This window comes from Electrophorus electricus, chromosome 18 (assembly GCF_013358815.1).
Source record: "Electrophorus electricus isolate fEleEle1 chromosome 18, fEleEle1.pri, whole genome shotgun sequence".
Lineage (NCBI taxonomy): Eukaryota > Metazoa > Chordata > Actinopteri > Gymnotiformes > Gymnotidae > Electrophorus > Electrophorus electricus.
The window spans coordinates 3,211,270-3,236,222 of record NC_049552.1 but is presented as its reverse complement, the minus strand read 5'-3'; the positions used below and the strand labels follow the sequence as shown (position 1 = coordinate 3,236,222).

The following is a 24,953-nucleotide window of genomic DNA, read 5'->3' as shown; positions in this document are numbered from 1 at the left end:
TTATTTTTTATATATATATATATATCTATATAAATTGTCCTGAATAGAAGACAAGAATGTTCTGACCCACATAGATCATGCTGTTACATGTGCAGTCACTAAATGTCCATTAAAATAGAAGCAGACTGAATAGCTCGGTTATAACAGCCCCACACGGTCCAGTTAAAGTGTATACATATGCAGACGTTTCCATTCACGTCCCAGGGTCAATATGGCAGCAGCTTCAGAGGTTGGCGTGCGACCGACGGACAGGAATCGGGAGAGTGGGGCAGGCCAAAATGGCCCGCGCCGTTTTTGGTTTATTGAATAGGACACAGTAGGAGTTCTTAACCCAAGCTATGTACGGCATCAGAGTGAAGAACGGCTCGGCTCTTTCTCGGCTTTCGCTTCAGCAGCAGCTGCCCTTAACGAGTTTTGCACATGTAGATTAAATTAGGTTCTTCACGACCAGTAACAATATACACTGCCTGGCCAAAAAAAAAAAAACGTCACACACTCTAATATTTCGTTGGACCGCCTTTAGCTTTGATTACGGCACGCATTCGCTGTGGCATCGTTTCCACAAGCTTCTACAATGTCACAATTTATTTCTGTCCAGAGTTGCATTAATTTTTCCCCAAGATCTTGTATTGATGATGGGAGATTTGGACCACTGCGCAAAGTCTTCTCCAGCACATCCCAAAGATTCTCAATGGGGTTCAGGTCTGGACTGTGTGGTGGCCAATCCATGTGTGAAAATGATGCCTCATGCTCCCTGAACCACAACAGCATTAAATCACTACTCTTGCCATGACGGTGAGAAAAATAAGTAAACGAATATTCCCAACAGTAAAATGTGGGAAATTTTATTCTTCCTAATTTGGGATTTCTTCGTCAAATCGATGAACTGCTCGACTCTAGTTTGAAGTAGATCTATTAAAAACTAGCATTATTCTACGTGGCCCTGTACTAATTTAACAGATTTCCTGAAGGTCCTTACAGTTTGTTGCTCTCTTCCAGTTGCCTATCTGGGGGACATAGCACTGGATGAAGAGGATATGCACATGTTTAAAGTGGACCGTATTGTGAACGTAGTCCAGAGAACCATCACGGACCTCAGCCAGACAGATACAGGTAAGTGTGCGCGTGCGTGTCATGGACGTTAGTGAACCTGTAGCACTGTTAGAAGTGTAGCAGGAGGGTGCAGGGGTGAAGGTGTTAGGACGATTCTAAGAGCCTATGACCGATTTATTAGATTTTTTTAGTTTTTCTCATTAGGGTTCAGTGTGATCCCTTTATGCTCCCAGGCCGTGCCCCTGGTTATGGGCGGGGCTTGCAGATGACTCAGTAGTGCTGAAATAGCTGGAATCCGGCAGGGACGCAGGGCCTCGGGTTACCATGGTTTCATGAGCTCTGCTAATGGCTCGGTTCCTCTGCCCTTCAGAAAGGCAGTTCCATTTCGGGACAACAGGAACAACCCTTTTTGGATATGTGTGTTAATCTTGCAGTAAAAGGTGCGTGATGCACCTTATCGTGCAGAATGAACTCAGTGTGTCTTAGGTAGGAGAAGGAACGGCTGCCGTCGAGCAGTAATTTGTGTAGTCGGGAACCAAAGCACTAGGCGAGATTTGGCATAATGGGGGGAAAAGCACATCATGCCCCATTGGATTGTTTGTGCGATAAAGCGGTGAGTGATGTCATCGCAGCAAGCGAGACGTGAGGGTGCGCTCCCACAGGTGATGAGTGAGACAGAAGACACGACACGCATTCACCCTGATGTGGAGATGCATGATTTTGCTCAACAGCTGAGAAAAAGCCAGCGTTTATTTAAAAAAAAGAACGTCTGCGTTTGTCATCCTATGGGCGTTTGGCTGATAATGTCGCAACAGATATGTGTCCCTGAAAAAAATCTTCTTCTCTGTCTAACTCACTCAATCTCACACGCTCAGTATACACACATTCACACAGCCCATTAAGGGAATGTCCCCAGCTGATAAATGGTGAAGTGAGAGTGTTTTGACAGAATTATGACTCTAACACTGCTAAGCTTGCATCTAACAGCTCCCGTTTTGAGCCCGTTTAAAGTGGCGCGAGTAAGACGTGTAAGAGTTGTAACCGTCCTTTCCGAATTTCTGTAGGTGAACCTCAGTGTTTATTTAATGTTGTAAATGACAGGTTTGTCTGCCAATGAGACGAGTCCAAACACTGCGGTGTCCAATCGGCAGGGCTCGCGACGCAGGAAGAGGGCAGCGACGTCCAGACCCGAGAGGGTGTGGCCTGAGGGAGTCATTCCGTATGTCATAAGTGGGAACTTCAGTGGTAAGTGACTCAGTTAAGCTCCCTCTCCAGAGACCGGGTGTGCGTTGGCTCCGATCCACTGATGTACTGCAAAATCTGTTCATCGTATGTGTTTGTCCTTGGCCTATGTCCTCCCTGAATGAAGTCCTCCGATCACGTCTGCGTAGCCACCTTTTGATCTGGTCTGGAGGTCTTTTCTCTGCTTGTGTGTATTACTTGCATGCTGCGTTGACTGACCTTGCTGTGACCTTGCTGTGACCTGCGTGACCTGGGAACCCGCCGAGGTGTCGATTACAGCGCGAGGCGGTCGGGTTTTCCTGTTTTGCTGATCGCAGCAGTAATGCCGTGAGCAGGAGTTACACAAGAGGAAGGCAGCGTGGAAGCGCTGAGTCAGCAAAGCGCACTCGCCCTCTGACTCGCTCGGTCCCTTGCCTCTCTTCCGTGCTTCAGAAGAGGGTTGCGGAGACATAGAGAACGGCCTGCCATGATCAGTTTTTGAATTTGATGGTCCCTGTAACGTGTTGACGTCCCGAGATGTAGTTTGTTCATATACTGATGCTAGTCTTGGATTAAACAGCGCTGTTATGAACGATATGCTGTATAAATCTGCTTTAGTCTGTGCTTAATCTTATTCTATACCATAAGACTTGCCTTAAATAAATAGATTTCTTTTCTTCCTCTGAGGACAAACTGTGTGTGTTCTACAGGTAGTCAGAGGGCCATATTTAGGCAGGCCATGAGGCACTGGGAGAAACACACATGTGTGACCTTCATCGAGAGAACCACAGAGGAGAGCTACATAGTCTTCACCTACCGGCCGTGTGGGTGAGTGTTAGCGTGAGCATGAGTCTACGTGTTCTTGTGACCACTAGTGTGAGTATCATGTCTGCGTTCTTTCCGTCTACTGGCTGTCTGTGTGTGTGTGTGTGTGTGTGTGCCTGTGTCTGTGTGAGGGAGAGACAGACTGGTTTTGAGACTCCACAGCAGGGGGTGGAAGCTTTTGACTCTGTCAGGAAGGAACTGTGCTCACTCATCCCTCTCTCTCTTCCTCCTTTTCTCTCTCTCTTCCTTATCGTCTGTTCTTCTCGATTCATCGCCGAAGTGCTTTTCCATCCGTCCTCTTTATCATTGTTCTGTTCTTGCTCATCCTGCCTGCCTTCACCAGGTATAGCTTGGGGTGTGTGGGTGGATGGGTGTGAGTGTGTGTGTGTGTGGATGGGTGGGTGTGGGTGGATGGGTGTGTGGTTGGTTGAGTGGGTGTGTGGTTGGGTGGGTGTGTGGATGGATGGGTGTGTGTGTGTGGGTGGATGGGTGTGTGTGGGTGGGTGTGTAAGTAGATGTCTGGTTACTTTGTCACAATGCTCTGATGTCTCACTGGAGCCCACATGCACATCAGGCGTTTGTCAGAGTCCGTGCAGATGCCCACAGAGTGTGTTCGGGGTTCCTGGGTTCAGAGGTGAGCCGGGTTTACCTCGGCCCTGCTGACTTCCTCCTCCAGCTCTGCGACTCTGCGGTTATGCCGTCCTGAAGAACATCCTCGTCTCTGGCAGACGGCGAGTCCACAAACGCCAAATATTAAAACCTTACAGAGAAAACTGAATGACATAAAGACTTAAACTGATGAAAGCAAAAGTGACCTGCCAAGACCTGCCAAATAAGCAGAGCAGTCCAGACATTTTGTAACTTAATGTCTGTAGCAAAGTAATCTAACCTAATGCCTACTTTAGCATTAAGCTATTTAATTAAGTTACATTAAGATGTAAACATGTATGTAAACTACATAGATCACGTAACGTGCGCGGTGCTTTTTTGGACGGTTGTGCTAAAACAATAGGAAGCCATATAACAAATGAAAAGATCCAGAATTAAGAAAAGAGACCCGCTAATGTAGACACCGTGCGTCCTCAGATGAGTTTTCTATGGAAATCAAACCTCCAAAGCTCCTTGTCATCTGTGAGACTCCACCCACAACCCGGAGCACTCTCTGGGCAGGGCACCTCTGGTCATGACTGCACTGACCTGTTTACGTACGCTTAAGCTTCACAGAACCATCATGTCATCTGTAACGTAACCTCTTGCCTGGGTTTCAACACCTTGGAAGCCTTTGTAGCACGCGGTCTTATTTAGGGACATTTGCATTCAAAACCAAGGGGGGAGTCACTGAATATTAGTAGCGCCGGTCTGCCACGCTGCTGTAATGTCCTAGACGTATGCCTCCTTCTGTGTCTTGAGGCCAGCGAGACTCACTTCTTTATCTCCTGTGCCGAGTGTTCTGTTTAAAGGCAGTGAAGTGTAATTACTGGACAGTAATTTTCACAGGACAGCCACAGGAAAGCCAGGAAGAGATAAAAAGGGCTTTTTACATTAATTCATGATTTCTTCTTTGGTCACACGCTAATATTTCTTTGGACCGCCTTTAGCTTTGATTACGGCACGCATTCGCTGTGGCATCATTTCCACAAGCTTCTGCAATGTCGCAACATTTATTTCTGTCCAGAGTTGTATTAATTTTTCCCCAAGGTCTTGTATTGATGATGGGAGATTTGGACCACTGCGCAAAGTCTTCTCCAGCACATCCCAAAGATTCTCAATGGGGTTCAGGTCTGGACTCTGTGGTGGCCAATCCATGTGTGAAAATGATGTCTCATGCTCCCTGAACCATCCTTTCACAATTTGAGCCCGATGAATCCTGGCATTGTCATCTTGGAATATGCCTGTGCCATCAGGGAAGAAAAAATCCATTGATGGAATAACCTGGTTGTTCAGTATATTCAGGTAGTCAGCTGACCTCATTCTTTGGACACATAACATTGCAGAACCTAGACCTGACCAACTGCAGCAACCCCAGATCATAGCACTGCCCCCACAGGCTTGTACGGGAGGCACTAGGCATGATGGGTGCATCACTTCAGCCGCCTCTCTTCTTACCCTGATGCACCCATCACTCTGGAACAGGGTCAATCTGGACTCCTCAGACCACATGACCTTCTTCCATCGCTCCAGAGTCCAATCTTTATGCTCCCTAGCAAACTGAAGTCATTTTTGCCAGTTAGCCTCACTGACAAGTGGTTTTCTTAAGGCTACACAGCTGTTCAGTCCGTCTCTTGAGTTCCCTTCACGTTGTGCGTGTGGAAATGCTCTTACTTTCACTATTAAACATATCCCTGAGTTCTACTGCTGTTTTTCTATGATTTTATTTCACCACACGTTTAAGTGATCGCCGAACACGATCATTCAAGAGTTTTCTCTGACCACATTCCTTCCTCGAAGATGATGTTTCCCTACTGTCCTTCCACTTTTTAATAATGCAATTAATTTGACCCTTCTCAAACAGATTAACATCTTTCCCACAACCACAGGAAGCGTCTTTCTACATGGTTGTTTAACAAATCACAAGCGACTCACTGCATCAGTTAGGGTTAAATAACTTGTTGCCAGCTGAAACACAATTACCTATGCAGTAATTATCCAATGGGAGGCTCTTACCTATTTGCCTAGTTAAATCCAGGCGATGACCTTTTTTCTGGCCAGGCAGTATTTATATGTATATATATATATATATATATATATATATATATATATGTGTGTGTGTGTGTGTGTGTGTGTGTGTGTGTAGCAAATAGAATTTGTTTCCGCTGAAATGTATTCCTTACTTGTTCATACATAAATACATTTAAATGGTAAAAGAGGAAGGTGATGCTTATTTGTTTTTCTAGATTATTCAAAGCATGCCTGTAACATTGGGAAGGGATGCTTGGATGGAGAGGTACAGTTGAACTGATGAAGTTCTCTGAAACATCCTTGAACAGATAACTAAAGTTTAGTAGAGCCAGTGGCTGTAAGTACACACAGTTAGTAATAATGAAACATCATTTTTGCTAACAGTGTTCCTGGCTGGAGGTGTCTGCGTCTGCGTCTGTTTGTCTGCGTCTGTGTGTCTGCGTGTCTGTCTGTGTGTGGACTGACTTCATAAACTACCACTGTGCTTCCACTCTCTGCTCTTTTGCTTCTAGTCATTTTTAGCTCTGCAGAGATACAGGGAGTTTTTTTCCTCTAAGTGTACACGATGACTGTCAGAGTGCATGTGTGGAAGGGCTGGTGTGTATTATACAGAGGACCTTTTTCCTCCTATTGCCAGCAGACAAACCAGACTCTGATGACTACTTAGGCAACACCACCGCGTGCGGGCGCGCGTGTGTGTGTGTGTGTGTGTGTGTGTGTGTGTGTGTGTGCATGCGCAAAAACCATATGTCTACTGTGCAAAGTTCAAGGCAGTTTTCTGGAGCAAATCACTGGCTGCTCAGTAATTAGAGAGTGGCCTGTTGCGTCCACACAGGCGCTCCGTGTGTGTGAGTGTGTGTCTGTCGTGCTGCTGAGCTGCCAGTCTTTTTTTTTTCCATGCACGTTGCAGTGTGTGCACTCGGAACAAAGCACACTAATCCAAAGGGCATTTCTTCAGCTGATGGGCCGCACGTGTGTCCTTCCCATGGTAGCTGGGTTGCACACGTCACGCGACACCGAGCCAATCGGCAGTTTTCCTCCTCTCAACACTCTAGAGCTTTAGAGCCAGCAGACTCAATCCCTAAGGTCCCACAGTCTTCATGTCATAATCATTGGTGTTTCATTTATATCATAGAACATAGATATTCAAGTCACAGTTATTCCAATGAAAGACGGTGGTAACCGCGTGGTAAAACAATGGTAACGGTTTGTCTCTTCCTGACAGGTGTTGCTCATATGTGGGTCGCAGAGGCGGGGGGCCCCAGGCGATATCCATCGGCAAGAACTGCGACAAGTTCGGAATCGTGGTGCACGAGCTCGGTCACGTGATCGGGTTCTGGCACGAGCACACGCGGCCGGACCGCGACGACCACGTCAGCATCATACGTGACAACATCCAGCCAGGTATGACCTTGCGCCAAACAGCACATGGCTCCAACAGGAAGCGGCTGCAACAGGACTCGCGGGCTTGCAAAAGGTCACCTAAGCAAAAATAATCGCGCCATTTCTAATTTATTGGAATTCGAGGCATGAGCCAATCAACTGTCTCATTGGTGCTTTGACCTGGAGGACGCACCCATAAAGACGGCTCTACTTCAGGTTGTGTCCTTACAGAGAGAGAAGTTTTAGCCAATGTCTTTTCTCCAGAGCTGATGAGAGCATGGTGCCGACATTCCGAGAACGCCTCCTACCCCTACTTAAGAAGACGGGCCAAGATCTGTTCAGCTAATAACCTGCTGCTCACCGTGATCGTGTCTTAGCAATGGCTTAACAATGTCTAATTTATGGATCTCTGACTGCTACCCTCTGCCACAGGTCATGATCTTAATTCATAGGTGTAGCCAGGGTTTGTTTGTACGGTCCCAACTGCTCATGGAAGCACTGGAATTAAAACCTACCCATGTCATTTTGTGGTCTAAGCGCACAGAACCTGAACAGAAATCCTTGAGAAACATTCGGAGGTTAACGGTGTGAACAAACTTAAAATTAGTCTGCAGTTTAGCCTGAAAATAACTGCTAGGTCTGAATTTTATCTTAATTTGGGATTTAACTCATTAAGGAGCCTATAGATTATGACAACCCATATATAAAAACCATATATAAACCCCGTTGAAAATGGCTTTAGCTGTGGCTGTCTGCCTCATGAGAAGTTTCCATTAGGCTTCCTCCAGTCTGTCTCTGACCACACAGGACAGGAGTATAACTTCTTGAAGATGGAGCCCGGGGAAGTGGACTCTCTAGGGGAAACCTATGACTTTGATAGCATCATGCACTACGCCAGAAATACATTTTCCAGGTAAGAGGTGGCATTAACTCTCCAACAGCCATAGCATTTCCACATGGTTTTTATGTGCCTGTATTGTGTGGGCTTAGACTTAGAAAGAAAGAGAAGCCCAGTTTCCACTCCTGGAGATCTACTACTCTGCAGAGTTTCGCTCCAACTCTCTTGTTTAGATGATGGCCTGAAGGCCTTTGCCGATTGGATCAGATGGGTTAGATTAGGCTAATTGAGTTGGAACAAACTCCGCATGTTGGTGGTTCTCCCAGACTGGAGCCCTGTGGAGAGCATGTTCCTCCTCAAACACAGCCTGCTGGTCACCCTTTAAGGACCAGCCATTGCCGGGACCCTGTGGGTTAATAATGTTTCATGCACAACAGGACGGATGGATGTGTGTGCCTTCGAACGCAATATCACGTGTCGTGAAGGCTCAGAGTCTGATCACGTATTGTGAAGGCTCAGAGTCTAATCTAGCTGACAGAGGCTTCTACCTGCTGGCACAGAGGTTTGATCTTCAGGTGTCTTTAGATCTGCTGGAGCTTGGTTGATGGTGCCCTGGTTTCATCCTCTACTAAACAGTGTAGTGCCATCCTCTGTTTGTCTGTTTTGTCTTCTTGTGGAAACATAAATGAACTATTAATAAATAAATAAATAAATTAATTAGTGGCTTATGGTTTAAACATCACATGGAGTGGTGATTCTGAAGTGCTTATTTGCATCCTCGTCCAGTAACATGGATCAGAGGACGGCGTTTACGCCGAGATCAAGTCTGTGCTGGCAGCGTGTGGCTGACTGGTTATGGAAATGAAGCAGATGGATTTCTGTCTGGTTTGCGTTTCTGTTTCTCTCCATCAGTGCGCTCCGCTGGCTGGAGGAAGGTCCACGTGGTTTGTCTCGTCCCCCGCCCTCAGCACTTTGTAGCTCCATGTCCGTTGTCTCAAAGTGTGGCATCGGCGCGCCCCTGGACTGGCACTGTGAGCCTGGCACTGATGAGCATGCCAGCACGATCCTGGCATAGCGCTTTCTTTTTTCTTTTTTTTTCTTTTTTTTGTGCTGAGCTTTGACAATGAAGTCATTGTGCTTCTCATGTGCCAGTGTACACTGAACGGTCATGTAGGAAGGGGGAGGTGTGTGTGTGTGTGTGTGTGTGTGTGTGTGTGTGTGTGTGTGAGTGTGTGAGTGTGTGCGTGCGTGCGTGCGTGCGTGCGTGCGTGCGTGCGTGCGAGCGTGCGTGCGAGCGTGCGTGCGAGCGTGCGTGCGAGCGTGCGTGCGAGTGTGTGTGTGTGTGTGTGTGTGTGTGTGAGTGTGTGCGTGTGTGCGTGCGTGCGTGAGTGTGTGTGAGAGTGTGTGTGAGAGTGTGTGTGAGAGTGTGTGTGAGAGTGTGTGTGTGTGTGTGTGTGCGTGCGTGTGTGAGTGAGTGAGTGAGTGTGTGTGTGTGGAGAAAGGGGAGGGAGAGGGAGATTTGGGGGGGTGGGTAGTGAGTGGGGGATCTGGAGTTCTTGGTTTTTAGCTGGCGAGCGTCTGACTGCAGCCCTGTTCTGCAGGTCCGCAATCTTCAGGCGCTTGTAGTTGGTTAATGTTCCCTAACCTCCCCCCGTTGCGTCTCCTTCTGGCTCACCCTTGCTTCTATGGCAACAGGCCAGTAGACCCAACTAGGTTTAATCTTGCCCAGTCGCCTTCGTTCACACCACAGCTGCTACCGGGCGTTTACACGAGTACTCTCGTATAAAAGCGTGAGCAAAAAGACCCCCCCCCCCCCAAAGATCACAGCACAAATGGCTTTGTCACTGAAGGTAGCCTTTGACACCAACCTTTGAAGGTTTCTAGCCGTGTCCGCTACTCCTGCCGTTTCACGTAGATATGGTCACGTGCGGAGAGTGATGTCGGGACGTCTCACGCGGGGCGTTCGTTTGCCTGATCGGTGCAGTTCTTCAGTCCCTCACTCACGGCGACGCCGGCCGGGTGGGAGGCGACGGCTTTAGGGCTTTTTTTGTGGGAGGTTTGTGAAGAATGCAGATCAAAGTGTCTTGTTTTCCGTTTTATGGCCTTTTATTTCCTGGACAGAAAGCCCAGCACTGTAAAACGGAGCAATTTCTTCCTCTTTCTTCTTTCTTTGTATTGGTTCTGCTTTTCGTTTTTTCTCTCTTCCTAAACAAAGCTGCTTCATGATGTACTTGTTTGTTTATTTGTGGGCATTCTTGTTTTGCCCTCTACACACATGTGAAGCTGTGTTGTTTTGTGTTGGTAAACTGCATTATTCATCCTGCTGTGTCCCAGAGGAGCTCAGGCATGAGGCATAATCCGATCCTCTTCTTTAGGGGAGTGCTCGGATCTCATCAGGGGACATTGGAATCTCTTCCACTGACTAGTCTCTCATTTGTCCAAGATGTTCTTTGGGGTCAAAGTCACTGCTAAAGGTCAAGTACAGCGAGTCAGGTGTGTGGGTGCGTCATTCTAGAGGGTCGTGTGTGTGGATGCGTCATTCTAGAGGGTTGTGTGTGTGTGTGTGTGTGTGTGTGTGTGGCAGGGGGGGTGTCTTTCTAGAGGGTCATTCATTGCACTGAGCCCTCCTTCAACAGAGCTATTATGTTTACAAATGCTACTAATAGCATGTGCCATTATCACTAGCCTTCATTTAGGCGTGCGATAAACACCCTTGAGTCACTGAACCAGAAAATGAACCGGAGTGGTCAACTTGGAACTGATTCCCCAAGCAGAAATGTAATATTTAATTCTCCATTTCAATGAAATTGGATAAGAATTGTTAGCCAAATGGAATGGAAGGGGCGGGGTCCCTGGATCTGATGGAAAAGTGCTATTCCCTTTCCATATGTGCGTACCATGACTTTCCTGACTGGCTCCTGAGGCTTAATTTCCTTAAAGGAGAGAAACATGAGCCCAGTCACATGCGATGGAGGATGGGAATGGAGGATTGGCGGCTGGGATGGGGGCGTGGAGTTATGATGGGAATATTCCTCCGATGCCTCTTTATGAGAACCAGCTGTTTCCTTTCTTCTTATAGTTTGTCTTTTCTCACTCCACCTCTTATTGTCTTTCTCATTCTTTCGGTTGCCCAAATACATTTTAATAAATTGGCATCCTTTAAATAGTTTATAGGCTTTATAAATATAAATCTGTAATTGACACATAAGAAAGCCAGATGAAGTGATTTGGATGGCATGTAAAATGAGATATCAGCACTATAGTCCGCAGTGACGTGCAGATGTTTTACAGACATTTGCATGTGCGGAGTCCTACGCCACGTCATTACAGAAGACAAAAGCAGACAAGCTTGGAATCACACGAGAGCAATGATCTGGTTCAAAACAAAGGCGTTTGAATCTGTCTCTCTGATTTATCCTCGAGCCGTAGTTTGGGAATTTGCTGTAAACCTGCTCTAAATGTAGTAACGGGGTGATAACTGATCCTAGAAATGAACTCGGACCTTCAAGAAAGCTGATCTTTGCCGTTCGTGTAAAATCTCCACAGCAGACCTTTACCGTAAAAATATGGCATTCTTAATATTCACCATATCCCTCTACTTGTGTACATACACAAATTTTAAACCTCAGTGTTCCTCTCAGGTCCGTGCAAGGTGTCTGATCTCCTTCCCTCTCCTTCCCTGCGTTCTTATTGGCTCCCACACCTCAAGGACTCTGGGTGTCCCGTCCCCCCCCATCTTATCATCCTGTGTTTGGAGCGTGCTCAGACTGTAAATCTCCGTGGGAAGCTGGGTTCTTCACCCATGACTACGATTTTGTGGACTGCCCCCATGTTTTCAACTTTCCCCTCAGGCGAGCGGGTTAGCGCGCTTGGGTGTTTGTCTGGCGCATGTTTCTCGATCCCCTTGGCTGCCTCCTGCCCTCCGTCCTCATTCCGCTCGGGGATACTTTTATACCCGAGACTGATACATGTGGAGACGGGCCAAAGCAAATAAAGAGCTACCAGCTCATCCTTTGTGCGAGCTGACACCAACTAGCGAGCTAGCGTTCAGCCGCACAGCTAGTGCCTGGCCTTGAGTGGGTCCGACAGTACTAAAACCATCACCTAGGCTAACCTGCTCGTTTATTAAGGCTGGGATAGCAAGATGCGTCACTGAGTGTTTCCAGAAAGGACTTTGTTTTGATTCATTAGGCTCATTCATTGAACGCTGTGAAGTGTTACCTTTGCTGTTATTTCAGATGTTTTTCTGTTGTTGTTTTTGTTCTGAAGTCTTGGCTGGTTTACACGGAATGCTTGTGGCAAATGTTACTTCAGATTATTGGCTTTGTCTGACTTGCTTATACAGGGTAGCTGAAACTTTGAAGCTTTCGTTTTTTGGTTAGCTCAGCCGGCCTGTTTGAGCATGCCTGCTGTTGATAGGATGGTTCCCATGGGAACAGACAAACGAGCAAGCCTTTGCCAGTGACCGTACAGAGAAAAGCAGGATGATAAACTAGTGGAAAGTGTCAGTGAGAACTGGAGGGTGAGAAAAGGGACAGGTTTTTGATACTGAATCATTCTGTTGTACTGTACAAACGGTTTTTTTTTTTTTTGTTGTTGTTTTTTTTTTTTATATATATATATATGTGTGTGTGTGTGTGTGTGTGTGTGTGTGTGTGTGTGTGTGTTTACCCGTGTGCTAGGCCCTTGTGAAATTTTTGAGGGTTTTTACACTCTTTGACGCATGGAACTAAAAACACTCGTGGGTTTGTCGATCTGTCAGGAAGTCAGTCATAGAAGTGAGCCATGATGTCACATGGGAAGTGCTGGTGCTTCGTGTGAAAATCAAATGGAACTTTGCATCATCCGCAACTCCCCCCCACTATACTAATGCCCTCGGATTAGAAACAGTGGCCAGGGGATGCTATTTGATTCTTCCTGTTTACCATAGCCAGGAGGGGACTTTTGGAAATGTGGAAGTAAAACTGGTGATGCGTTTTTTTGTGAATCCCAGCATTAAACCAGGCCCAAGAGAAGCGGGAATGTGTGTGTTCCACGCCTCAACCTCGATGTCTTCCGACCTTCCCGACGTCCCCTTGCTTTTCCTTTCCGCCCTGAGCTTGTCCTTCGTGAGGGTTGTCCTCAAGCTCCCATTCAAACCCTGCCCACCTCTCCAGCCCTGGGAACCGAGGCGAGGAAGGCTACCTGAGTCCTGCCTCACCGCCACTGCTGGGAGGGCAGATCGCGGTGCCTGGCGGCGGGGCCCGGGCCCTGAGTCGGCATCGCACGTGTGCAGCCTGGCTGGTTCTACGATGCCACGCGTCGAAGCTATGATCCCTCTCTGCTCCATCTACGGCCGCTTTGAATTTGATTAATTTCTTAACCATTTATGCCGTTTCCGTCGTATCGGGAGAACGGTTCTTCCGTGAGAGCAGAGCTGAGAGTTTGTGTTTTGGATGTGCGTGTGCACGTGCGCGTTTTTATTATAGTTCGGAATCCTTTATCTGCAAAAAGGAGACGGTAGAAAGGTAATGCCGGTGGAAAGGGAGAGAGAGAGCGAGAGAACACCACTAGTGACCACCACAGCAGGGTCTTTTGTGTCTAACCCATTTCCATGTTCTTCTGTGTTGAATGACAGAGGCATTTTCCTGGACACCATTCTGCCCCGGTATGACATAAATGGAGTCCGTCCGCCCATCGGCCAGAGGACCAGGCTGAGCAAAGGAGACATCGCACAGGCACGCAAACTTTACAAGTGTCCAAGTAAGGGCAACAGTTATGTAACCTTGCGTTTAGACGCACAAGCACGAACATTCTCCCAAAACCAGAGCAGGATCAGCCTGGCCGTGTAAAGGGACATCTGTCCATGTATAGGATTTTTGTCGTACTTAATCTGAGAGATTAAAGTAATGCTACACGCTAAAGTAATGCTAATCTTGTTTTTGCGGCTTTTATAAAAGCTGTGAAGATCATCTTTTGCCAGTGTCATCCACTACCTATGGCTTCTGCTTGCCCGTCGTGTGTGTATGTGTGTTGCCAGTGTCATCCACTACCTACGGCTTCTGCTTGCCCGTCGTGTGTGTGTGTGTGTGTGTGTGTGTGTGTGTGTGTGTGTGTGTGTGTGTGTGTGTGTGTGTTGCCAGTGTCATCCACTACCTACGGCTTCTGTTTGCCCATCGTGTGTGTGTGTACAGCGGGCAGCACAACCCAGCACGTTCAAATGAGAAACGAGGCTTCCCAGATACAGTTCATGCTGTCTGCAAATAGCTGCGCATCCACGATTGATGTGGCGTGGTATCTTGGCGACGGTCGCCTTGGTGCCCCGGTCTGTGGGAAGGCCGAGTAAACATTGGCTGAGCACAGGAAGTTTGTGCCCCCCACCCCCAGACAGAGAGAAGGGGAGACAACAGCTGTTGCCCGGAGTAAGGCAGCGTTAACGAGCGCAGAGGGTCAGAGGCAGCGTTAACGAGCGCAGAGGGTCAGAGGCAGCGTTAACGAGCGCAGAGGGTCAGAGGCAGCGTTTACGGAACTGTCCTAACACACAGCAACAGAGGCTCTACCAGCTCATTATTCAGGAGGGAAGAGGACATGAGACCTCGGGGTAGCATTTCATCTGGACGGGAGAGTCAAGTGAGTTGAAAGCTTCAAGCTTTGGCAGTGAACTGGATCATTTCAAAAGTGGCCCGTCCTGAGGAGCGCGCCTGCCCTTTGAACTGGTCAGGTGCAGATAATTGCAGCGCTGAGTCGCCCCCGTTCTATAAATGGCCGTCTGCTTCTGAAGCTGGCTGGGCGAGCGTCACGTGGCTTCAGTTTCCGCAGAGTTGGCGTGAGTGGACGATGTGGTGCCATCTGAGGCGAGGGGGAAAAAAGCCTCCCCCTCCGGTAGCGTGGCAGGTCCCGATTTTACGCTGCATCCCCCCCTGCGGTGCCGGTACGCAGCCAGCATGCTTGTTAAATGGCTTTAAAGGGCACAGGCCTCTCCCAGAATCCCCTCTGGCATGCTCACGCTGGTTGGGCTTTAACGAGGCTGCCCAACCTCAAGAACCCTCCCGCCTGAAATGGACTGACCTCTGAAATTCTGGGGTTTCTGCTGACGCTCTGCTCCTTTTCCAAGCATCGTTTAGTGTAGGAGACATTACCGTGAAGGTCTTGGAACAGGGAAAAGGAAAAAGCCTCAGTTCAGAGTCCCGGGTGCTCCGTGGACGGGGCTGTACTCATGCACATGTCCTCCCACCGACTGGTTTGTGTTTGGCTGAATTTCGCACAGAGCTACAGGTGTCTCTGCGAGTTTGTGAAGAAAACCGTAATTTGAACAGGGCTGAATTATTAAGACTTAGTATAGTTTTAAAGGCAACATGTGTGAGATATTGGACAGAGGTGAGTTATTAGTACTCTGTGTAGTCCTGTGGACAGCGGGTGTCGGATTTCGAGCAGAGATGAGTTGAGACTCGGCGCTGTCGTTGTGTTGCTACAATTTGACTTGCGTATCCTATCTACTAGGATCAGGGTGACACTGCATTCTTCTGTGAGAGTGGTGTTCAGAAACGGCACGCCTTGCCTCGCGCACCTCTGAAGATTAAAAACAGATGTGCAGCTCATCACGCTCACATTATCAAGCTCACCGCAGTGTGTTCCTCTAAGCTCTCTCTCCCTGTCATGGTGCTACATCCCTGAGAAGAATATATCACACTCCCCCGTGCAGTAAATACTTCAGTGTGCTGTGGTCAGGGTGCGCCCTCGTGAATGTTGATTGTAAATCACCTTTATCATGAACTTTCTTTTCTCTCCCTCCCCAAATCCTCATCTCTCTCCCTCCCTCTCTCTCTCTCCCTCTCTCTCTCTCTCCCTCTCTCTCTCTCTTGCTCCCTCTCTCTCTCTCTCTCTCTCTCTCTCTCCCTCTCTCTCTCTTGCTCCCTCCCTCTCTCTCCCTCCCTCCCTCTCTCTCTCTCTCTCTCTCTCTCCCTCTCTCTCTCTTGCTCCCTCCCTCTCTCTCTCTCTCTCTCCCTCCCCTTCCCCCCCTCTCTCTCTTTCTCTCTCTCTCTCTTTCGCTCCCTCTCCCCCTCTCTCGTGCTCTCTCTCTCTCTCTCTCTCTCTCTCTCTCTCTCTCTCTCCCTCTGGCTGTCGACCATGGTAGGATGTGGAGACAGTCTTCAGGAGAGTAGTGGGAACTTCTCCTCTCCCGGTTTCCCCAATGGCTACTCTGCGTATATGCACTGTATCTGGAGGATCTCCGTCACACCCGGCGAGAAGGTGAGCAGCCCAGCACAGTCGGGAAGCTCCATGGCATCGTCCCTTTTAACCAACTTCGACTAGCCAACACCGCCAAGAATGACATCGGCGCCTCAGCCTTCTTTCTGATTTAATAAGACGAAGAAAGAAACCTTGAAGTAATTAGAGCAATTAGGACGTGCCGGAAGTCCAGATGGCCCTTTAAAGTCTTATAGAATATAGCTCGAATATAACTGTCTCATCTGGGTCCGCCTGCTTTTTAGATCATCCTAAACTTTACCTCCATGGACCTGTATCGGAGCCATCTGTGCTGGTACGACCACGTGGAGATCAGAGACGGATACTGGAGGAAAGCTCCCCTGAAAGGTCTGTCTGAGATAAACCTGCCCCCATCCCCATTCACATCATGAATGCATGAACGTTCCAAAGCCTGTGAATGCAGTTGATTTTAAAACCACGCGTCTGCGTGCTTAGGCCGCTTCTGTGGCGACAAGCTCCCCGAGCCGATCGTTTCGACGGACAGCCGTTTGTGGATTGAATTTCGTAGCAGCAGCAACTGGGTGGGAAAAGGCTTCTCTGCTGTCTATGAAGGTACCTCCAACTTCACCCTAAAACCTGCAGAAACGCCGTGCACTCCTCTGCACTGCCTTTTGACTGCCATTAGCGCCGCCCAGGCAAGCCTGGCTGACCGTGTGCTTAGACTGATGGGGACAGACCAGGACAGCCCGACATTAGCTAGCAGAGGCCATGTGACGTAATCCATTCTGAGCTGTCTAACAGAGATCTGGCCACACGGAGTCGACGCAGTACAGCACGGGTGTGCTTGGAATAGCAGTCATGAGACTGATGAAGGCGTGGTGTAGCCTTCACCTGAGTACAGCCCTCTTTTGAGTGCACTGTGTTGTCTAGTCTAGACTTAGACTCACACTACCTTAAAATCAAGCACACGTCTATCACAGAAATGGCAGCCTGTCTGTGTAGTTTAGTAGTGTTAATGATGATGACTGGAGATGATGATGATGATGGCTAAAAAATTCTACGTCACCTGTATCACCGAACAGCTATCTGTGGTGGCGAGGTTAAGAAGGATAACGGACAGATCCAGTCTCCCAACTACCCAGACGACTACAGACCCAATAAAGTGTGTGTGTGGAAGATAACTGTGGCTCAGAGCTACCATGTAGGCCTAACGTTTCAGTCCTTTGAGGTAAGTAGTAAAGTTACTAGTGATTTTATTAAAAGTTATGAAAGACTTATAAACCCCACTGTTGTTTTTCATGCATGTGTTTTTCTAAATGCAATTTTATGAGCAAAAATTAATTTATGCAAATCTGTCTTCATTCTGCATATTTCATTTTTACAGCGCTTGTACTTTTTTCGGAGATTATTTGAAAGCTGGACTGTAACTGGGCTGCAGGAATCCGTGGAGATATAAACGAACGTCTGTGTTTGCTGTATGTTGGACTCCTGCTCTGCTCTGCCTACCCGTTCCAGTGCTGCGCTGCAGCATGACGCCTGTTTGGTTTCGCAGTGTTTGGTTTAGACTGCAGCCAGCTGGTGTAAATAAAACAACGTGTTCTGCATGATCCTCCCACGAGGAGCGCAGGCCGTTCAGACCGCTGGCCCTCGAAGGGAGGGAGCCGCATCGAGTTGTTCGGAGTGACGTTAGGTCATGAAGTTGGGTCTCTTTCAGGAGATAAATTTGTCTGGCTGTTCCAGCGCGTTGCATCTCCGTTTCTGCCTCTGTATCACTTAACCACCCCCCCACCCTGCCTCTCCAGATCGAGAGGCATGACAGCTGTGCCTATGACTATCTGGAGGTCCGGGACGGAAACTCTGAGAGCAGCCCTCTCCTGGGCCGCTTTTGCGGATATGACAAGCCCGACGACATCAAGAGCAGCTCCAACCAACTGTGGATGAAGTTCGTCTCCGACGGTTCCGTCAACAAGGCCGGCTTTGCCGCCAACTTCTTTAAAGGTGAGCAATGGAGTGCACTCCCTGGAAAGCTAGGTACAGGAATGGCATGCTCCCCGGGAAGCCTAGGCACAGGAATGGCATGCTCCCCGGAAGGCTAGGCACGGGAATGGATTGTGCTTCCAGAAGGCTGGGCACAGGAATGGAGCGTGCTTCCCGGAAGGCTGGGCACAGGAATGGAGCGTGCTCCCCGGAAGGGTCCACGTTCACTGTGGAGACGACAATCTCCGAGCCTCTCGATTAGCCGGCTGCGTTGTTGTGAATATCGTGACTGTTGTTTGTCTCCACGTGCCCGCCACCCCTCCTGCTTTATAAGGAGGGTCGGCTCAACCCCGCCACTCCTGTGTGTCTCCGCAGAGATGGACGAGTGTTCGCGGCCTGACAACGGCCGTTGCGAACAGCGCTGCATGAACACGCTGGGAAGTTACAAGTGCGCCTGCGACCCGGGCTACGAGCTGGCCGCAGATAAGAGGAGCTGTGAGGGTGAGTATGTGACCCCTGAACTCCTCACGACCCCCTCGTCGTGACCTCAGTGTGGCAGATGAATGGTGGAGGGCTAAGAAATGGCCAGACTGGGTCAAGGAGGAATGACGGACGTCATTTGATTCTGCACTGAGAAACTGTATATCTGTAGAATGTGGCGTGTCATGAAATTTATTTCATAAGATTTCCATAGCGATGTGTGTCTCTCTTTGTAAGTGTTGAGCTGTATTAACAATCTTTCAGTTTTCTGAATGCAACCATCTGACACTTCTTGAGCTGTAAATTCAGTGGTTCACACAAACTTCAGGAAAACACCAAAACATCATTCCCTTAAATCTGCCCATAAGTCAAGTTCTCCAGTTCCAGTTTCCTCTCAATTGTGACCACATACTGCCTCCGGTGGCCAGTCCATGTTACTGCAGCAACTGTTCTAGCCAGTTTAACCCCACTTACATTCCACCATGTTTGGTGAGCTATTTAGGGGAACTTGAAACCTTTAATTTGTCATGATGTTCTCTGTTGCAGTGACTTCAGATTTATCCAAGTTACATATCCTGTATTCATGCTGTCACTGCAAAAAAAAAAGTCTACTGCTATGTTGGGGTTTTTAAAAAGATCACTTCCAGATCTGCAGTTCTGTTCAGTTCTGTCCCCTTTTCAGGTCTGCAGTTCTGCTACCTGTCGTGAGCCGAGCGTTCAGCCTTTCTGTTCCAAGTGGAGCCGCCTGTCTAGCAGCTCAGCTCCGACACCCATAACCCCGCAGAGACTCCGCTACTGTTGCGCAGAGGGCTGACAGGCTCGGGGAGTGGCGGGGTTCCCCCGCACACGCCGTTGTGAGGCACAGTATCGTTGCACACCGGGGCCGGAGCTAAATACAAACTCGGACGTTCTGGTGGCGGCGTGTGGTTGCCATGGCAATGCCACCGACTCCCCGGGCTCGCGAGGATGGCCGTCAACAATGCTTGCCGATCTGAATCTTGCTAAAAATAAATGCGTGTGCCGTTCTCGCGCATACTGAGCTTATAGGCCCGAGGGCTTTCTTCTTCGGAGGCTTTAATTAAAGTCCAGCTGTCATAATTGCGTACACTAATTACAGCATGTTCTTAAGGGGTAATTGATGAGCCCTGGTGTATGCCAAATCCAGGAGCTTGGGGCAGGGACATCTAAATCTAAGTGCTGCCTTTGTGGCCACGGGTTCTACGCGGGCACTGCACAAGTGTGATCTTTCGCGCGCGTTCCCTTTTTGAACCGGCTCGGGTGCCGTGCCGCCACGAGCGGCACTGCTGCGTGAATCGTGCGTCCTTCTCGTTTCCCGCGCGCTCGCTCTCTCCACACCTCCCACCTTCTCGTCATCCACGGGCCATTTAGCTGCTTCGGCGCCTTCCGCGCGGCGGGCCGACGGAGCTCCGTCTCTCCCCCCCACCTGCGGGCGTGACGAGGGCGCCTGCACGCATGCTGAGGCGGGACGTCTAACGGAGCTTCTGCCTCTCCTGTTCCTCCTCCTCTGCCTCTCCAGCGGCCTGCGGTGGCTTCATCACCAAGCTGAACGGCTCCATCACCAGCCCAGGCTGGCCCCGCGAGTACCCGCCCAACAAGAACTGCATCTGGCAGCTGGTGGCACCCACGCAGTACCGCATCACTCTGCTCTTCGACGTCTTCGAGACCGAGGGCAACGACGTGAGCACTAGGACTATGTTCTTATTCATTGCTGCATGGTGGTTGTTGTTGTTGTTGTTGTTGTTGTTGTTGTTGTAGTAATGGTAGTGGCTGGGACAGATCACAGATAAATCATGCTACACAAATTGTAGCACATGCACTGAACTTAAGGTATCCAGCTACAGTTCCCTTTCAGTCCTGGTTCCTGATTTTCCCTCGGCTCAGTGGGTTGGATTGATTTCCTCTAGAAATGTTTGGTGTTCCAGGTTCTGGGACTCCTAAACTCCAGATGGATTTAAGTGGAGGTGTGTGTGTAGGGGGGTATGTAGTGTCTTAGTGATCAGATCATGGGAGCACATGAGGAGTAGAAGAACCTTGGGGCTTTAAAATTCAAAGGGTTCGTTCGTAGGCTTGGAGCCAACCAACTCATTTCACAGCGAGAGCCAATCAAAACAGTTCACACTGAGACCCAACCAATTCAGTTTGCACTGAGGGACAACCAATTCAGTTCACACTGAGAGCGTATTGTGGAAATATCAAGAGCTCTTTCTCTCATGCCTTGAGTAAACGTTTGTTTGGGGTTGTCTTGAGCAGCTAAGGTTTGTCCTGACCCACACTGCGTCTGCAGGTCAGCTCGAAGCAAATGGGATTAAATCCTCCGCAGGGCGGGCACAGCGATGAAGCACTCCTGCCTTTCCCAGCCTGCTCGTCTTTTCCCCCGCACAGGTGTGCAAGTACGACTTTGTGGAGGTGCGGAGTGGACTCTCCGCGGACTCCAGGCTCCATGGAAAGTTCTGCGGCGTGGAAAAGCCAGAGGCCATCACCTCTCAGTACAACAACATGCGCATCGAGTTCAAATCCGACAACACCGTCTCCAAGAAGGGCTTCAAGGCTCAGTTCTTCTCAGGTACGGGGAGAGCTCGCTAAGGAGAGAGTCAGAGAAAGACACTTTAGTCCTGTGAGAGGTGGTGCCGGCGAAAAGGAAGGCAGTGTGTGTGTGTGTGTGTGTGTGTGTGTGTGTGTGTGTGTGTGTGTGTGTGTGTGTGTGTGTGTGTGTGTGTGTGTGTGTGTGTGTGTGTGTGTGTGTGTGTGTGTGTGTGGTCACTAAGCTTGCTGCCTGTCTGCTCACAGATAAGGACGAGTGCTCGAAGGAAAACGGCGGGTGCCAGCATGAGTGTGTGAACACCTTCGGCAGCTACAGTTGTCAGTGTCGGAGCGGCTTCGTGCTGCATGAGAATAAACACGACTGCAAAGAAGGTGAGAATAAGCGAACACCCACGCATGCACGCCACCTACAGAACCGCACGGAAGCCCCACACACACACTGCGCTTTTGTAGGAAGCTATCAAGGCCGGTCTGTTCTCCATTCTGCTTCCATAGGGTGGAGAAACAGATTTTGCTCTGTCCCCTTAAGCTGATTTAGATAAACCTGTAGCTAAAGAATGCTGGTGAGCTGTAGGAAGCCAAGAGCAGCCTGCTCGCGGTTATTTAAAACCCTCCCTGTCGATCTCAGCTCCCTGACACTAACGCCAGGAGGGTATTTATAGACCATCCTTTCCAATTGAGGATAAGGCACAGAGAGAGAGAAATTAGAGGCTGGGAGGGTGAACCATTGGATGGGTTTCAGTAAAAATCAAAGGAACAAGAAAATAAAAGATAAAACAGGGATGAAAGAAAAGAAAGTACGAGCTGGTGTGCAGAGTGTTCGGGTCGGGCGTGTGTCCCGAGGATGACCCGAGTGTCCTGTTCCTTGCCGTCCTGCAGCTGGCTGCGATCACACCGTGAACAGCGTAAGCGGAACCATCACTAGCCCCAACTGGCCTGATAAGTACCCCAGCAAGAAGGCCTGCACCTGGGCCCTGTCCACCACGCCAGGACACCGCATCAAAATCGTACGTTCCCACCAGTCTGTTCTCCCCCTTCACCTTCCGGACAGGTCCGCGTATCGGACCGAGGAGAGTCCACGTTACGTGCGCTAATAATCACCAGAGCCGCCGGTCCTGGCCGAGGTCAGGCAGGGCGTTTTTTTGTTTTGGTTTTTTTTTCCTCACTCTGCCGGGTCTCCCTTTGCCCCGCAGGCCTTCAACGAAATCGACATGGAGCCCCACCTGGAGTGCGCCTACGACCACGTGGAGATCTACGACGGGCGCGACGGCAAGGCGCCCAGCCTGGGCCGCTACTGCGGCTCCAAGAAGCCGCTGCCCGTCACGTCCAGCGGCAACCGGATCTTCGTCCGTTTCTTCTCCGACAACTCTGTGCAGAAGAAAGGATTCGAGGCCTCTCACACCGCAGGTGCGCAGGTGGAGCTCAGCGCGGCGCTCCGACACACACACGCGCGCACACACACACACACATATACACCCCAGCGTGCAAAGACGGCGCTCGGTTCTGCTGTGCCGTAGAGCCGTTCGGAGAATTGATTCTTACTCACACTGCGCATGCGCTGCAGAATGCATCCGTAGAGCCACTTTGTTTTCCTACCGTTCTAAGATTTTCAGGGGCGCGCGGAAGCTTTGTGCGCTCGTGCGTACGCTACAAGGCCACTGGGTTGTTTATTAAGCATACCTGTTCAGGAACCAGCCGGGCAGCTGTGTCCTGTCCCATTCGGTCACCTTCCCGGGCGTGCCGGTCACGATTCCCTCCCCTCTGTTCCCAGAGTGCGGCGGTCATCTCAAAGCAGAGGTCAAGACCAAAGACCTTTACTCGCACGCCCAGTTCGGGGACAACAACTACCCAGGCGCGTCCGACTGCCAGTGGGTGATCTCTGCCGAGAAAGGTTACGGTGTGGAGCTCATCTTCCAGACGTTCGAGATCGAGGAGGAGGCCGACTGTGGCTACGACTACATGGAGCTGTTCGACGGCGCAGACACCAAGGCGCCAAGGCTGGGTCGATACTGCGGTTCTGGGGTAACGCCTCCTGCCTGGTGCTCCGTGTGCCTCAGCCAACGGGAATCAGACATTACGGTTTTAGATGGGCTGCGTTAAATGATTAATGAGGCTACATGGCCTCCATCCTCTGGGCCCAGCAAAAAAAATTTAAAAATAATAATCATATGCACGATGTAGCGTTTGGATTTCAATAGTTTTAGGTTTCAGGTTTGAAAAATTCATAGTCGGATTTTACTGCTACACCTTGTACAGCTGCGTTATCACGTGCTCGTCGCAGGCAGTCACTTGTGAAGCACTACATCAACTGTAGTGTTCATTAAACCAAGCCTTTGGCAGCATGAGGTTCTCACAGTGCGGTTCTCTCCCGCCTTCAGCCAGGAGACCCGAGCAGTAAATTAGACAGCCCAGAGTCTCTGGTTCCTCCGTCTCCTTACGTCCTGGGCGTTAATGCGGCGTCTACACCAGGGGGCACTAGCTAGCCTCACTGACATGTAGGAGAGACGTAATGAAAAGGGCGTTGACAAAGTGGATGGGGGTTGGCGTGAAGCATAATCTGGGATTGTGCTGCCTCCTCCTCCTCCTCCTCGAAGGCCTTTTTTATTGGCTGTGATCTTTTGATCTTTAGATTTTTCACTGAGGGATAAAAGTTCTAAAACTCCGATGGTACTGACTGGACGCTTTGCCCTGGTGCGACGTTGTTTGGGTCGGCCCTGAGTTTTGGGTGTAAGCGGGTACCACCGCTGAGCATTGGCCCACCCTTTGGAGGCGGAGCCACAGAGGAGTCAGGGGCTTGCTGGCATGATGGCTGTGTGTGTGTGAGAGGGAGAGAGAGAGAAAGAGAGAGAGAAAGAGAGAGAGAGAGAGAGAGAGAGCGAGCCCACAAGGGGCGATTCAGTTGTTAAGAAAATATTCCACATAAAGGAGGAGAGATTTCTCTGTTTTAGAAGTAGGAAGACAAAAATTTCTTAAATGTTTGATTTGACTAAAAGTGCCTGTTGATAATGGTGTCTCGAAGCTTAACTTGCAGTTTTAATGAAAACAAATGTATTCAGTTAAGGGATAATGCCAACATCTCTGTGTCTTTCTCCCTCTTTGTGTGCTTGTACGTGCATGTCCTCAGCCTCCCGAGGAGATCTACTCTGCTGGCGACTCTATTGTCATCAAATTCCGCTCGGATGACACCATCAACAAGAAGGGATTCCACGTTCGCTACACCAGCACTAAGTTTCAGGACACTCTCCACTCTCGTAAGAAGTGACCCCTAGTGGCCGGGAGGGGCCATGCAAGGCCTAGGGGGAAGAGTAGGGGCCCCAAGGGGAGGGCCTCACCTGTCGCTCGGAGCCCCCCGGCCGCCAAGAACACCCAGACTCAACGGACCAGCCGCAAGAACGCCAACCGCACCTCAGTAGTTCCCAGGGGCTCTGGCGCCCCCTACTGACTGTGAGGAGTAAAGCCATTCCGCAACCGACCTTGTTTTTACCTTTTTTATGATTATGATGTGAGGGTGGGCTTGGGGTAGGAGGAGGGGAGTTTATCTGGACTGGGGGTATAGGGGGGAATTCCGGTTTGGGGGTGGGGGGTAGGTGGGTGGTGTGGGGATTGGGTAGAGGAGCATAGCTGACAAGGTCCTGATCACCATGGATCCTATGTTTTGTTGTTTTGTTTTTTATGAGCCGAAATAAATGCTATTGAAACAAACACACACACACACACACACACACACACACACACACACATCCGCATG

The 24,953-nt window shown here is 49.5% G+C and overlaps 1 protein-coding gene across 2 annotated transcripts in view; it reads left to right on the top strand.

Moving 5' to 3' along the window:
- Positions 1-24,731, top strand: part of bmp1a (bone morphogenetic protein 1a) — a 41,491-nt gene extending 16,760 nt beyond the window's left edge. For both annotated transcript variants that reach the window (XM_035536498.1, XM_035536499.1), the window contains exons 2-20: positions 1,000-1,113; positions 2,155-2,298; positions 2,985-3,102; positions 7,004-7,182; positions 7,969-8,074; positions 13,617-13,741; positions 16,113-16,228; positions 16,471-16,573; positions 16,682-16,798; positions 17,269-17,414; positions 17,989-18,184; positions 18,539-18,664; positions 20,181-20,341; positions 21,047-21,227; positions 21,452-21,577; positions 22,085-22,212; positions 22,399-22,612; positions 22,977-23,227; positions 24,330-24,731. In XM_035536498.1, coding sequence (XP_035392391.1) covers positions 1,000-1,113; positions 2,155-2,298; positions 2,985-3,102; positions 7,004-7,182; positions 7,969-8,074; positions 13,617-13,741; positions 16,113-16,228; positions 16,471-16,573; positions 16,682-16,798; positions 17,269-17,414; positions 17,989-18,184; positions 18,539-18,664; positions 20,181-20,341; positions 21,047-21,227; positions 21,452-21,577; positions 22,085-22,212; positions 22,399-22,612; positions 22,977-23,227; positions 24,330-24,467 — 2,789 coding nt within the window. In that variant the 3' untranslated portion in view covers positions 24,468-24,731. The remainder of the gene's footprint in view (positions 1-999; positions 1,114-2,154; positions 2,299-2,984; positions 3,103-7,003; positions 7,183-7,968; positions 8,075-13,616; positions 13,742-16,112; positions 16,229-16,470; positions 16,574-16,681; positions 16,799-17,268; positions 17,415-17,988; positions 18,185-18,538; positions 18,665-20,180; positions 20,342-21,046; positions 21,228-21,451; positions 21,578-22,084; positions 22,213-22,398; positions 22,613-22,976; positions 23,228-24,329) is intronic.
- Positions 24,732-24,953: the final 222 nt, after the last annotated feature.